This window comes from Engystomops pustulosus, chromosome 2 (genome assembly GCF_040894005.1).
Source record: "Engystomops pustulosus chromosome 2, aEngPut4.maternal, whole genome shotgun sequence".
Classification (NCBI taxonomy): domain Eukaryota; kingdom Metazoa; phylum Chordata; class Amphibia; order Anura; family Leptodactylidae; genus Engystomops; species Engystomops pustulosus.
This window is the reverse complement of record NC_092412.1, coordinates 134,498,504-134,511,637: the sequence shown is the minus strand read 5'-3', so window position 1 is coordinate 134,511,637 and position 13,134 is coordinate 134,498,504. Positions and strand designations below refer to the sequence as shown.

Below are 13,134 nucleotides of genomic sequence, written 5' to 3'. Positions count from 1 at the left end.
TATAACTACTATAATACTGCCCCCTATGTACAAGAATATAACTACTATAATACTGCCTCCTATGTACAAGAATATAACTACTATAATACTGCCCCCTATGTACAGGGATATAACTACTATAATACTGCCCCCTATGTACAGGGATATAACTACTATAATACTGCCCCCTATGTACAGGGATATAACTACTATAATACTGCCCCCTATGTACAGGGATATAACTACTATAATACTGCCCCCTATGTACAGGGATATAACTACTATAATACTGCCCCCTATGTACAAGGATATAACTACTATAATACTGCCCCCTATGTACAGGAATATAACTACTGTAATACTGCCCCCTATGTACAGGAATATAACTACTATAATACTGCCCCCTATGTACAAGACTATAACTACTATAATACTGCCCCCTATGTACAAGAATATAACTACTATAATACTGCCCCCTATGTACAAGAATATAACTACTATAATACTGCCCCCTATGTACAAGAATATAACTACTATAATACTGCCCCCTATGTACAAGAATATAACTACTATAATACTGCCCCCTATGTACAAGAATATAACTACTATAATACTGCCCCCTATGTACAAGAATATAACTACTATAATACTGCCCCCTATGTACAGGAATATAACTACTATAATACTGCCCCCTATGTACAGGAATATAGCTACTATTACTAGTAGCCAGCACCCCCGCCCCTCCCCCAGTATATAGCCAGCCAACCCCCCGGTATACAGTCAGCGTGCCACTCCAGTATACATCCAACCCACTGTAATATATATATTATATAGCCAGCCCCCCCAGTCCTCCTAGTATATTCAGTCCGCCCAGTAAACAGCCAGACTGCCCCTGCCACAGTGTACAGCCCCTGCCCCAGTATACAGCCTGCCAGCCCATAGCCCCAGTGTACAGCCTGCCAGCCCATAGCCCCAGTGTACAGCCCATAGCCCCAGTGTACAGCCCATAGCCCCAGTGTACAGCCCATAGCCCCAGTGTACAGCCCATAGCCCCAGTGTACAGCCCATAGCCCCAGTGTACAGCCCATAGCCCCAGTACACAGCCCATAGCCCCAGTACACAGCCCATAGCCCCAGTACACAGCCCATAGCCCCAGTACACAGCCATAGCCCCAGTACACAGCCCATAGCCCCAGTACACAGCCATAGCCCCAGTACACAGCCCATAGCCCCAGTACACAGCCCATAGCCCCAGTACACAGCCCCTGCCCCAGTATACAGCCCTGCCCCAGTACACAGCCCATAGCCCTAGTACACAGCCCATAGCCCTAGTACACAGCCCATAGCCCCAGTATACAGCCCATAGCCCCAATATACAGCCCATAGCCCTAGTATACAGCCCATAGCCCCAGTATACAGCCCCTGCCCCCGGTACACAGCCCACTGCCCCGGTACACAGCCCACTGCCCCGGTACACAGCCCACAGCCCCGGTATACAGCCCATAGCCCCGGTGTACAGCCCATAGCCCCGGTGTACAGCCCCTGCCCCAGTACACAACCCATTGCCCCGGTACACAGCCCATAGCCCCAGTATACAGCCCATAGCCCCAGTATACAGCCCATAGCCCCAGTATACAGCCCATAACCCCAGTACACAGCCCCTGCCCCAGTATACAGCCCTGCCCCAGTATACAGCCCTGCCCCAGTATACAGCCCTGCCCCAGTATACAGCCCTGCCCCAGTATACAGCCCTGCCCCAGTACACAGCCCCTGCCCCAGTATACAGCCCTGCCCCAGTACACAGCCCCTGCCCCAGTACACAGCCCCTGCCCCAGTGTACAGCCCCTGCCCCCGGTACACAGCCCCTGCCCCAGTGTACAGCACCCTCCTGCCCCCGGTACACAGCGCCAGCACAGTACATAAAAATAAAACCACATGAACTCACCTTTCCGATGCCCCGACGCTGCTCCCCTGTTTGATTCAGTCCGGCCGCGGGGACAGCTCCGTACGGGCCGGCGTCGCACAGACCATGACGTCGGCAAGCGGCTGACGTCATTATCCGCGCGACGCCGGCCCGTACGGAGCTGTCACCGCGGCCGGACTGAATCAAGCAGGGGAGCAGCGTCGGGGCATCGGAAAGGTGAGTTCATGTGGTTTTTTTTTTTCCACCGGCCCCACCAGTCCCAGACCGGCCCGATTTATTTGGTATGGAAAAGAGACAACTCGTGACTACGACTAAATGGTCCATACAAAAAATATGGCGGTAAGTTGTTTCAGATTAAATCAAATCAAAAGGGGGCACTGTCTCCATCTGGAGAAATCAAGTTGTAATCACCAGAGGCGACAGGGCGTTTTTTACTATGAGAACTGTGGAATAGCCTGCCTCAGGCGCTAGTCAGAGTAGGGACAGCAGAGAGCTTCAAGAAAGGTCTAGATGCCTTTTTACACCTAAATAACAATCATGGTAATGTTATATAGAATTGTTTTCCCTAAATCCCTTCCTTATCCAATCCGTTCCCTTCATTGGTTGAACTTGATGGACGTGTCTTTTTTCAGCCGTATAAACTATGATCATATGATATTGATATGGCTGTTTGTTTGTTTTTAATTCTTTATTTTAGCAGTACAAAGAAATAATATATTAACATTACCATTTTACATAGTCTATACCAGTGATTTTCAACCTGTGTGCCGCGGCACACTAGTGTGCCGCGACACAAGGTTGAGTGTGCCGCGGGGGAAAGTTGGCTGCCCCGGTGTCGAGCTGCCGCCGCGCCCCCGTGTTTCTTCCCCATACTTACCTCCAAGTCCCACGTCGGCGATCCGCCCGTCTTCTGTAGCTCCTGTACCGCGCGGCCCATGTCACGTGACTGACGCGACCTGACGTCAGGTCGCGTCAGTCACGTGACCAGAGGCGCGCGGTGCAGGAGCTACAGAAGGTGAGCGGATCGCCATTAGGAGAGAAGTTACGCGGAAGAAGACATCAAGGGTAAGTATATAGGGTTATTATTTGTATAAGGAAGGTAGCTAGGGTTTTTTTTTTATTAGTAAAGGTAGGCTGGGGCTTTTTATTTGTTAAGGGTGGCCTCTAGGGCCTTTTAATTAGTAAAGGGGGGCCTCTAGGGCCTTTTAATTAGTAAAGGGTGGCCTCTAGGGCCTTTTAATTAGTAAAGGGGGGCCTTTAGGGCCTTTTAATTAGTAAAGGGGGGCCTCTAGGGCCTTTTAATTAGTAAAGGGGGGCCTCTAGGGCCTTTTAATTAGTAAAGGGGGGCCTCTAGGGCCTTTTAATTAGTAAAGGGGGGCCTCTAGGGCCTTTTAATTAGTAAAGGGGGGCCTCTAGGGCCTTTTAATTAGTAAAGGGGGGGCCTCTAGGGCCTTTTAATTAGTAAAGGGGGGCCTCTAGGGCCTTTTAATTAGTAAAGGGGGGCCTCTAGGGCCTTTTAATTAGTAAAGGGGGGCCTCTAGGGCCTTTTAATTAGTAAAGGGGGGCCTCTAGGGCCTTTTAATTAGTAAAGGGGGGCCTCTAGGGCCTTTTAATTAGTAAAGGGGGGCCTCTAGGGCCTTTTAATTAGTAAAGGGGGGCCTCTAGGGCCTTTTAATTAGTAAAGGGGGGCCTCTAGGGCCTTTTAATTAGTAAAGGGGGGCCTCTAGGGCCTTTTAATTAGTAAAGGGGGGCCTCTAGGGCCTTTTAATTAGTAAAGGGGGGCCTCTAGGGCCTTTTAATTAGTAAAGGGGGGCCTCTAGGGCCTTTTAATTAGTAAAGGGGGGCCTCTAGGGCCTTTTAATTAGTAAAGGGGGGCCTCTAGGGCCTTTTAATTAGTAAAGGGGGGCCTCTAGGGCCTTTTAATTAGTAAAGGGGGGCCTCTAGGGCCTTTTAATTAGTAAAGGGGGGCCTCTAGGGCCTTTTAATTAGTAAAGGGGGGCCTCTAGGGCCTTTTAATTAGTAAAGGGGGGCCTCTAGGGCCTTTTAATTAGTAAAGGGGGGCCTCTAGGGCCTTTTAATTAGTAAAGGGGGGCCTCTAGGGCCTTTTAATTAGTAAAGGGGGGCCTCTAGGGCCTTTTAATTAGTAAAGGGGGGCCTCTAGGGCCTTTTAATTAGTAAAGGGGGGCCTCTAGGGCCTTTTAATTAGTAAAGGGGGGCCTCTAGGGCCTTTTAATTAGTAAAGGGGGGCCTCTAGGGCCTTTTAATTAGTAAAGGGGGGCCTCTAGGGCCTTTTAATTAGTAAAGGGGGGCCTCTAGGGCCTTTTAATTAGTAAAGGGGGGCCTCTAGGGCCTTTTAATTAGTAAAGGGGGGCCTCTAGGGCCTTTTAATTAGTAAAGGGGGGCCTCTAGGGCCTTTTAATTAGTAAAGGGGGGCCTCTAGGGCCTTTTAATTAGTAAAGGGGGGCCTCTAGGGCCTTTTAATTAGTAAAGGGGGGCCTCTAGGGCCTTTTAATTAGTAAAGGGGGGCCTCTAGGGCCTTTTAATTAGTAAAGGGGGGCCTCTAGGGCCTTTTAATTAGTAAAGGGGGGCCTCTAGGGCCTTTTAATTAGTAAAGGGGGGCCTCTAGGGCCTTTTAATTAGTAAAGGGGGGCCTCTAGGGCCTTTTAATTAGTAAAGGGGGGCCTCTAGGGCCTTTTAATTAGTAAAGGGGGGCCTCTAGGGCCTTTTAATTAGTAAAGGGGGGCCTCTAGGGCCTTTTAATTAGTAAAGGGGGGCCTCTAGGGCCTTTTAATTAGTAAAGGGGGGCCTCTAGGGCCTTTTAATTAGTAAAGGGGGGCCTCTAGGGCCTTTTAATTAGTAAAGGGGGGCCTCTAGGGCCTTTTAATTAGTAAAGGGGGGCCTCTAGGGCCTTTTAATTAGTAAAGGGGGGCCTCTAGGGCCTTTTTATTAGTAAAGGGAGGCAGCTAGGGCCTTTTTATTAGTAAAGGGAGGCAGCTAGGGCCTTTTTATTAGTAAAGGGAGGCAGCTAGGGCCTTTTTATTAGTAAAGGGAGGCAGCTAGGGCCTTTTTATTAGTAAAGGGAGGCAGCTAGGGCCTTTTTATTAGTAAAGGGAGGCAGCTAGGGCCTTTTTATTAGTAAAGGGAGGCAGCTAGGGCCTTTTTATTAGTAAAGGGAGGCAGCTAGGGCCTTTTTATTAGTAAAGGGAGGCAGCTAGGGCCTTTTTATTAGTAAAGGGAGGCAGCTAGGGCCTTTTTATTAGTAAAGGGAGGCAGCTAGGGCCTTTTTATTAGTAAAGGGAGGCAGCTAGGGCCTTTTTATTAGTAAAGGGAGGCAGCTAGGGCCTTTTTATTAGTAAAGGGAGGCAGCTAGGGCCTTTTTATTAGTAAAGTGAGGGAGCTAGGGCCTTTTTATTAGTAAAGGGAGGCAGCTAGGGCCTTTTTATTAGTAAAGGGAGGCAGCTAGGGCCTTTTTATTAGTAAAGGGAGGCAGCTAGGGCCTTTTTATTAGTAAAGGGAGGGAGCTAGGGCCTTTTTATTAGTAAAGGGAGGCAGCTAGGGCCTTTTTATTAGTAAAGGGAGGCAGCTAGGGCCTTTTTATTAGTAAAGGGAGGCAGCTAGGGCCTTTTTATTAGTAAAGGGAGGCAGCTAGGGCCTTTTTATTAGTAAAGGGAGGCAGCTAGGGCCTTTTTATTAGTAAAGGGAGGCCGCCAGGGGCTTTTTATTAGTAAAGGGAGGCCGCCAGGGGCTTTTTATTAGTAAAGGGAGGCCGCCAGGGGCTTTTTATTAGTAAAGGGAGGCAGCTAGGGGCTTTTTATTAGTAAAGGGAGGCAGCTAGGGGCTTTTTATTAGTAAAGGGAGGCAGCCAGGGGCTTTTTATTAGTAAAGGGAGGCAGCCAGGGGCTTTTTATTAGTAAAGGGAGGCAGCCAGGGGCTTTTTATTAGTAAAGGGAGGCAGCCAGGGGCTTTTTATTAGTAAAGGGAGGCAGCTAGGGGCTTTTTATTAGTAAAGGGAGGCAGCTAGGGGCTTTTTATTAGTAAAGGGAGGCAGCTAGGGGCTTTTTATTAGTAAAGGGAGGCAGCTAGGGGCTTTTTATTAGTAAAGGGAGGCAGCTAGGGGCTTTTTATTAGTAAAGGGAGGCAGCTAGGGGCTTTTTATTAGTAAAGGGAGGCAGCTAGGGGCTTTTTATTAGTAAAGGGAGGCCTTTTATGACTGTTTTAGTGTCATTTTGTGCTATTTTGGTTGGTGGTGTGCCCCAGGATTTTCTAAGTATAAAAAGTGTGCCGCGGCTCAAAAAAGGTTGAAAATCACTGGTCTATACTAATACATAAATGTACAAAAAATGGTATTTTACCCCTTAAGGCAGCATAAACTTTAACATACCATTTTGAGATTGTTTTCTCATCATATGTTGTATTTCAAGTTACTGGTAAATTTTGGTTGATAAGTTACATTTTGCGTTTATTTATAGAAAAAATTTAAAAATGGTGAAATTTTTTGCGTAATTTGCCATTTAATTTGAGTGATACTTTTTTAATCACTTTTTATTGCAACTTCATTTAAGACAAGATTGATAAAATCATAATTTTGGGGTTTATAAAGATGTTTTTTGCACCATTCATCATGGAGTTTTAATAACAATTTAGATTTGACGTGGCAACACTATATATGTGGGGCCTATACTAGTACGGCTAGCACCGATCGCGGGTGCTTTCACGGCTGATGTCACGGGGAGCGGTGATCCGTTGCCATGACAGCATCGGGTCTCACGAAGGCCCGATGCTGTCTCGTTTTAACCCATTCATTACAATGTGCTATCAGCACATTGTAATGAATGAGGAGTAAAATCCCTATATACTGCCATATTGCAGTATGGCAGTATATGGTAGGATCGATCAGACAACCTAGGGTTAAAGTACCCTAGGGAGTCTGAAAAATAGTTAAAGTAAAAGTAAAAAAAAAAATTATATTAAAAAAACCTAAAAATTCAAATCACCCCCCTTTCCCTAGAACGGGATGAGCCCTCTTCATACAGAGATGGGCAAAGTTGGTCGCATGGGGTGCCGCCATCTTACCTCCGATCGTCGCTTCCGCAAACATCATGGGGGGGCAGCGATCGGTTGCCATGACAGCTTCAGGTCTTCGTTTGACCCGAGGCCGAATGGCTTCTGCATATTCATTACAATGAGCCAGTGGCTCATTGTAATGTATAGTTTGCAGAAATGCCATATACTGTGATACAGTAGTATTGCAGTACAGGCAGTCCCCGGGTTACATACAAGATAGGGTCTGGAGGTTTGTTCTTAAGTTGAATTTGTATGTAAGTCGAAACTGTATATTTTATAATGGAAGTTCTAGAAAAAAAATTTTCTTTTGCCCCAGTGACAATTGGAGTTTCAAAATTTTTGGTGTAATTGGACCAAGAATTATCAATAAAGCTTCATTACAGACATCTTACAGCTGATCATTGCAGTCTGGGACTATAGTAAAGCATCCAGAGAGCTTCACCAGAGGTCACAGTGGGCAGAGGGGTCCGTCTGTAACTATGGGTTGTCTGTAAGTCGGGTGTCCTTAAGTAGGGGACCGCCTGTATATGGTAGGAACAATCTGACCATCTAGGGTTAATGTACCCTAGATGGTCTAAGAAATAGTGGGAAAAAAAAGAAAAAAAATGTTAAAAAATTCATAAAATATTAAAAGTTCAAATCAAGCCCCTTTCCCTAGAACTGATATAAAATATAATAAACAGTAAAAATCACAAACATTGCCGCGTCCCAGAATGCCCGATCTATCAAAATATAAAAACGGTTTTAAACGGCTGTGACCTCCGAGACGGGAAATGGCGCCCGAATGTCTGAAGGTAATGAAAAGTAATAAAATGTCGCACAGTCCTCAAAATTATAGCAATGAAAACGTCAGCTCATTTTGCAAAAAATGACACCTCCCCCAGCTCTGTACACCAAAGTATAAAAAAGTTATTAGCATCAGAAGATGGCAATTTTTTTTCCTTTTTCGTACACATTAGTTTAATTTTTGAAAATGTATTAAAATGCAATAAAACCTGTATAAATTTGGTCGTAAAAATGGAGTCCACAAGAACGCAAATGCGTTTTTTAAAATTTTTTTTCCACATTTGTAATTTTTTTCCTGCTTCCCAGTACACGGCATGGAATAATAAATAACATCACGGAAAAGTAAAATTTGTTACACACAAAATAAGCCCTCACACAGCTCTGTACACAGAAAAATTAAAAAGTTATAGATTTTTGAAGGTGGAGAATGAGAAATCAGCGAAAAAACCCTGCGTCCTTAAGGGGTTAAAAAAATAAATATTTGTGATAATAACATTCAGAGAAGTGTGAAATTCTCATAAGTGTTATTTTCATCATACTATTAACAATTTTGAAAATATAATGATTACATTTAATTGCATACTTTTGTCATATTAAAAGGGGTATTCCCACAAAGACGAAATTCTTAAATATACTTGGCAAAATAACACATTCTCTAATTCAATGTTATTAAGAAAAATACAGCATTTCACAGATATAATTCTAGCATGTCTCTATCAGTCCCTGTGTTGTATATTTTGAGTCTCATTGGATATGACCATAAACTCAGTCCTGACTATGGTTGGGCAAGTCTTTCTTTCTGCTCAGATTCCTCATACCCATCTGCTGTACTGCCGTATCGGGAGGGAGGAGACAGAGAGCACTAGAGCCAGAGGCACTCCGTATCCAGCAGTGTGCAAAGGAGACCTGCTCTACCGACAAAATCAGAGTCTTTATTCTAGGATGGGGGGCATAGCAGTGCTGAGTCTGTGTCTTATCAGTTAGGTGAAATAGCAGAGCTAAATCATTTCTCATGACTCTGATCTGTTAGTGTCCACCCACAGAGACAAATCTTATATTGAGCTGCTAATGCAGTGATAGGAGCAAAAAAAAGTCAAATTGAAAAGGGGGTTGAAAATTATCTTTATGGTGTTAACATCATTAGGGGATTAAGATTTAAGAACTTTTATTGGCAAACCCTTCACGTGTAATATGTATGCGTTGTCATTTTTTATTGTCTAGATAATCAGGTGGTGGCTCTTTTTAATTATGTTCCTGTACATAATGGTGACCTTGGATTTCAGACTGGAGAGACACTTCAAATCCTGGAATCGTAAGTGTTGAGTCTGCGCACTGTTTATTATTATTGCCTAGTTCTGATGAACTAGTAAAGTTAAAGGAGATCTTCAGCACAAAAAAATGTATAATGGTGATGTCAACTAAATAAACAAGCAGGAGTGGGTTTTAGTTGGCTCTTTTAGCTTGTTTAATGTTAGCTGTTTTTAACATTTTATACTTTACAGAACGGGGGAGTGGTGGAAAGCTAAGTCCTTGCGCACAGGAGAAGAGGGATATGTGCCATATAATTTTGTAACATCAGTAACTGGAATAGCATCTGAACGGTAAGTATTACTAATGACCCTGTGACTATGCGTAAATTTCTGAGACGCATTCAATCAATCTTCATAGTTCAAAAAGTATATTGTCAGTGAAAGGAACAGAAGGAACATTTTCCTCTTTGTGAACCAGAACCTTTTATTATAATACGCTAGGATACAACTTTATTGATTCCCTGGGGGGGTGGGGGGATTCTTTTGTACATAGTATTACACAGTTAGAGACAGGATTAATGTTACAGATACATAAATACACTTCGAGAGGCACATTTTTACATGTTGCTAGTTCCTTAGTTGCATAAAAACATAGTTACAGGACATTGTGATACAGCACAATACAGGTTACAAGATAAATATTACATATAGGGAAACAACTACAGTACGAAAACATGCCAGTCGCAATAACAAATAGACACAAGCTACACAGACATGCATAGGAGTTACTACAGTAGGGTTGGTAGTGGGGTGTTGTGGTGAAATAGTGGTGTTCTGCTGTTGGTTTGGCAGAAGAGAAGAGACACTGCCGATAGTTCCACTTTTGCCAAGTACCGGCGCTTAAGCTGACTAGGTGTGGCTGCCACTGAAGCCTTAGTGCAGCGTTCCTCCTGACTTGCAGTAAGGCTCTGGTTGTGATCCGTTACATTTCAGGAGCAAAGCTGTTACTGGTGCTCTTAGCTGCCAGGATCCGGTGGTCTGTTGCAACCAGTTTTGCTTCTGATGATCCGCTTAGTGGTGAAGAGCAGGGTGGGATTGGGTGGTGTTCAAAAACTGCAGCCAATGCACAGGCAGCCACCTACATCTAGACAGGGCATCAAATCTCACCAATAATACAAATTTCCTTATTTCTTCACTATTCCTTCTATTCCTATCCTTTCCCCTTCTTCCCCACATTCTACAGTATTTATCCCTTATCCCTTTTCAAGTATTCTCTTTTTTTCTTTTTCCCCATACCCTCGCCACTCCCACTCCCCCCTTCCACATGCTCCCTAATCCCACTCCTCAAGACAACCTTATTCCCTTATTAATTAATAAAGTAACTCTTCTCCTCTCCCTCCCCCCTTCCACATGCTCCCTAATCCCACTCCTCAAGACAACCTTATTCCCTTATTAATTAATAAAGTAACTCTTCTCTTCATAGAAGTTATTATCTGTCGAATTCTTCATTTTTTTTTTTAAATTGCACAACTTGCAAGCCGTCTTCAAAGTACTCTTATGCACATATGAGTGGAAGCAATCCACTTCTCAATAATACAAAATCTTGCATATAGCAACATCTTTTTGATTAAATATTTTACCCTAGAATGGATCGATCCCACGTCTACTAAAGCGAAAATACGTACAGAAGTGTAAAAATCTGACTTTTTATTTTGTCAAAGAAACTACTAATCATATTCCAAATACTTGGGTTGACATTGGTGGTTTACCTGTGACATTACAGCATGTTGGAGTTGTTAAAATCCAAATTTACCTGTGCTCGTCCATTGTATATTTGTTTCTTAGTTACTTTTTTACATTTACTTTGTGAAAATATGGCTCAATATGTTTTTTTAGTTGGTTCTTCAAGGATCTGGGTCGAAAAGATGCTGAACGCCAGCTTTTGGCTCCAGGAAACCAACAAGGATCTTTCCTTATCAGAGAGAGTGAAACAAATAAAGGTATTATTCACATGTAATGCTTTTTTTTTACATTTCAGTGGATATTAATTATTATATTATATTAATTTTTGGTGGTATAAAATGTCATTCTCTCTTTGAATGTAACCCAGGTTCCTTCTCATTATCCGTGCGTGATCTAGATCAGGAACATGGAGAGGTGGTGAAACATTACAAAATTCGCAATTTGGACAATGGGGGTTTCTATATATCACCTCGAATAACTTTCAAGAACCTCCAGGAACTTGTGCAACATTACTCTGGTAATAATACATTTGTTTCTTTTGATATACAACCTAGAGTTTGCAGTTTGTAAGTTATAGACACAATGGGGGTCATTTACTAAGGGCCCGATTCGCGTTTCCCCGACGTGTTACCCGAATATTTACGATTTACGCCGATTTCCCCTGAATTGCCACGGGATTTTGGCGCACGTGATCGGATTGTGGCGCATCGGCGCTGGCATGCACGCAACGGAAATCGGGGGCGTGGACGAACGAAAACCCGACGGATTCGGAAAAACCGCCGCATTTAAAAAAAAATGTGTTGCGGAGCTTGCACTTACCTTCACTCAGCCCGGCTCGGTGTATTCCAGTGCGTTCCGGGGAAATTCAGCGCAGCAGCGCCACCTGGTGGACGTCGGAGGAACTACCTTAATGAATCCCGGCCGGACCCGAATCCACAGCAGAGAACGCGCCGCTGGACCAGGTAAGTAAATCTGCCCCAATTACTCTTATCAACCCTATATAAAATATTACACATTTGTAAATACTACTTTACCCTCTATTACCTGTGTGTTACAATAGGAAGGAGTGCAGGCCCTACATTAACCCACAACCCCTGTCACCTATTGAACAAGCATACCAAACGTTAGTGGTCAGGAACTTCTGGTTGACAATCCCTACACTTAATAAGTGCACAGGAAAGATGACAAGCTACAGAGAGACAAGCAGCAGATAATGCTCTAATTATTTAGAAGGGGCAGACACACAGTATATCAAAGCAATAGCAAAAGGCAAGAGAAGCGGAAAAGAAGTGTTAGGGGACAGAATTAGCCATAAACCGGTAATCAAAGCTGGCCAGATATAAAGTAGTTATCGTATATACTTGAGTATAAGCCAAGTTTTTTTTGTGTCCCACCACAGGTTCAGGTCTTCTTCTTTCTATCAGCGGCATTACCATGCCTGCTGGTGACACACAGGCAATGACACAGTATATATATATATTTAAAAAAAAAGAACACACACCTTGGAGTTAACACTACTTAGTCAGTTATACTTACCCCATAATACTGCCACTAAAAATGACTAAACAGTTAGCAAAAATTTTATTCATGGACAATCAATTGAAAAATTGATAACGTTTTAGCTTTTAAAGGGGTTTTTGCGCATGAAAGTTCTTAAATTTTAATTTCCCAGTGATGTTTTTTAACAATTTTACTCAGTTTATTGCTGTTTTAGCGCCTATTACTCAGTGATCAGTGTAAAATTCCAAAGTCTGGGAAGGGTCTCTCTGAACAGGAACTTCATGATCCCTCTGTGCTATGAGATGCTGTGTGCTAACAATGTGCTTAGATCATCAGGGTACAGGGTTTATTTACACCTTTATTTAGCTTCTGAACATTCACTTGTATCTGATACATAGAAAATGAGAGATGAGACAGATCAGAGATGATTAGATCCATGAGATTAATATAAAACACAATGACAAACTCCAGCTCTGCTATATCTAAGCTATAACACATACAGAGTCAGCTCTGCTCTACCTCCTTCCCCTACTATAAAGATCTTATCTGTAGTTTGTAGAGTAAGTCTCTGCACAATGCTGGTTCCTGGCAGGAATTGTCTGTGTCTGAGTTGGTCTTTTAATTCAGGGGAGAGGGGCTGGAGGCAGAGAGCACTGCATTGTGCAGGCAGGAGGAGCTATTCATGAAAAGAATCTGTCCTGCTGGCCGTAGTCAGAAGACCTATCGTCGGATCCCGGGGCAACCAAAATTGTATATACCAGGATTGATAGAGAAAGGTTGAAATTATATATGTGAAATGCTGTTTTTTTTCTTAATAACAATGAATTAGAGAATGTGCTATTTTGTTACCGTGAGTATATTTAAAGGAGTTTCCCACAAAAGAAAATTC

The 13,134-nt window shown here is 43.4% G+C and overlaps 1 protein-coding gene across 1 annotated transcript in view; it reads left to right on the top strand.

Annotated features, from left to right (window-relative positions):
* LCK (LCK proto-oncogene, Src family tyrosine kinase) overlaps nucleotides 1–13,134 on the top strand; it is a 66,238-nt gene that overhangs the window by 41,078 nt on the left and 12,026 nt on the right. Inside the window, exons 4-7 of the mRNA XM_072136586.1 lie at nucleotides 8,974–9,064; nucleotides 9,255–9,353; nucleotides 10,899–11,002; nucleotides 11,113–11,262. Coding sequence (XP_071992687.1) covers nucleotides 8,974–9,064; nucleotides 9,255–9,353; nucleotides 10,899–11,002; nucleotides 11,113–11,262 — 444 coding nt within the window. The remainder of the gene's footprint in view (nucleotides 1–8,973; nucleotides 9,065–9,254; nucleotides 9,354–10,898; nucleotides 11,003–11,112; nucleotides 11,263–13,134) is intronic.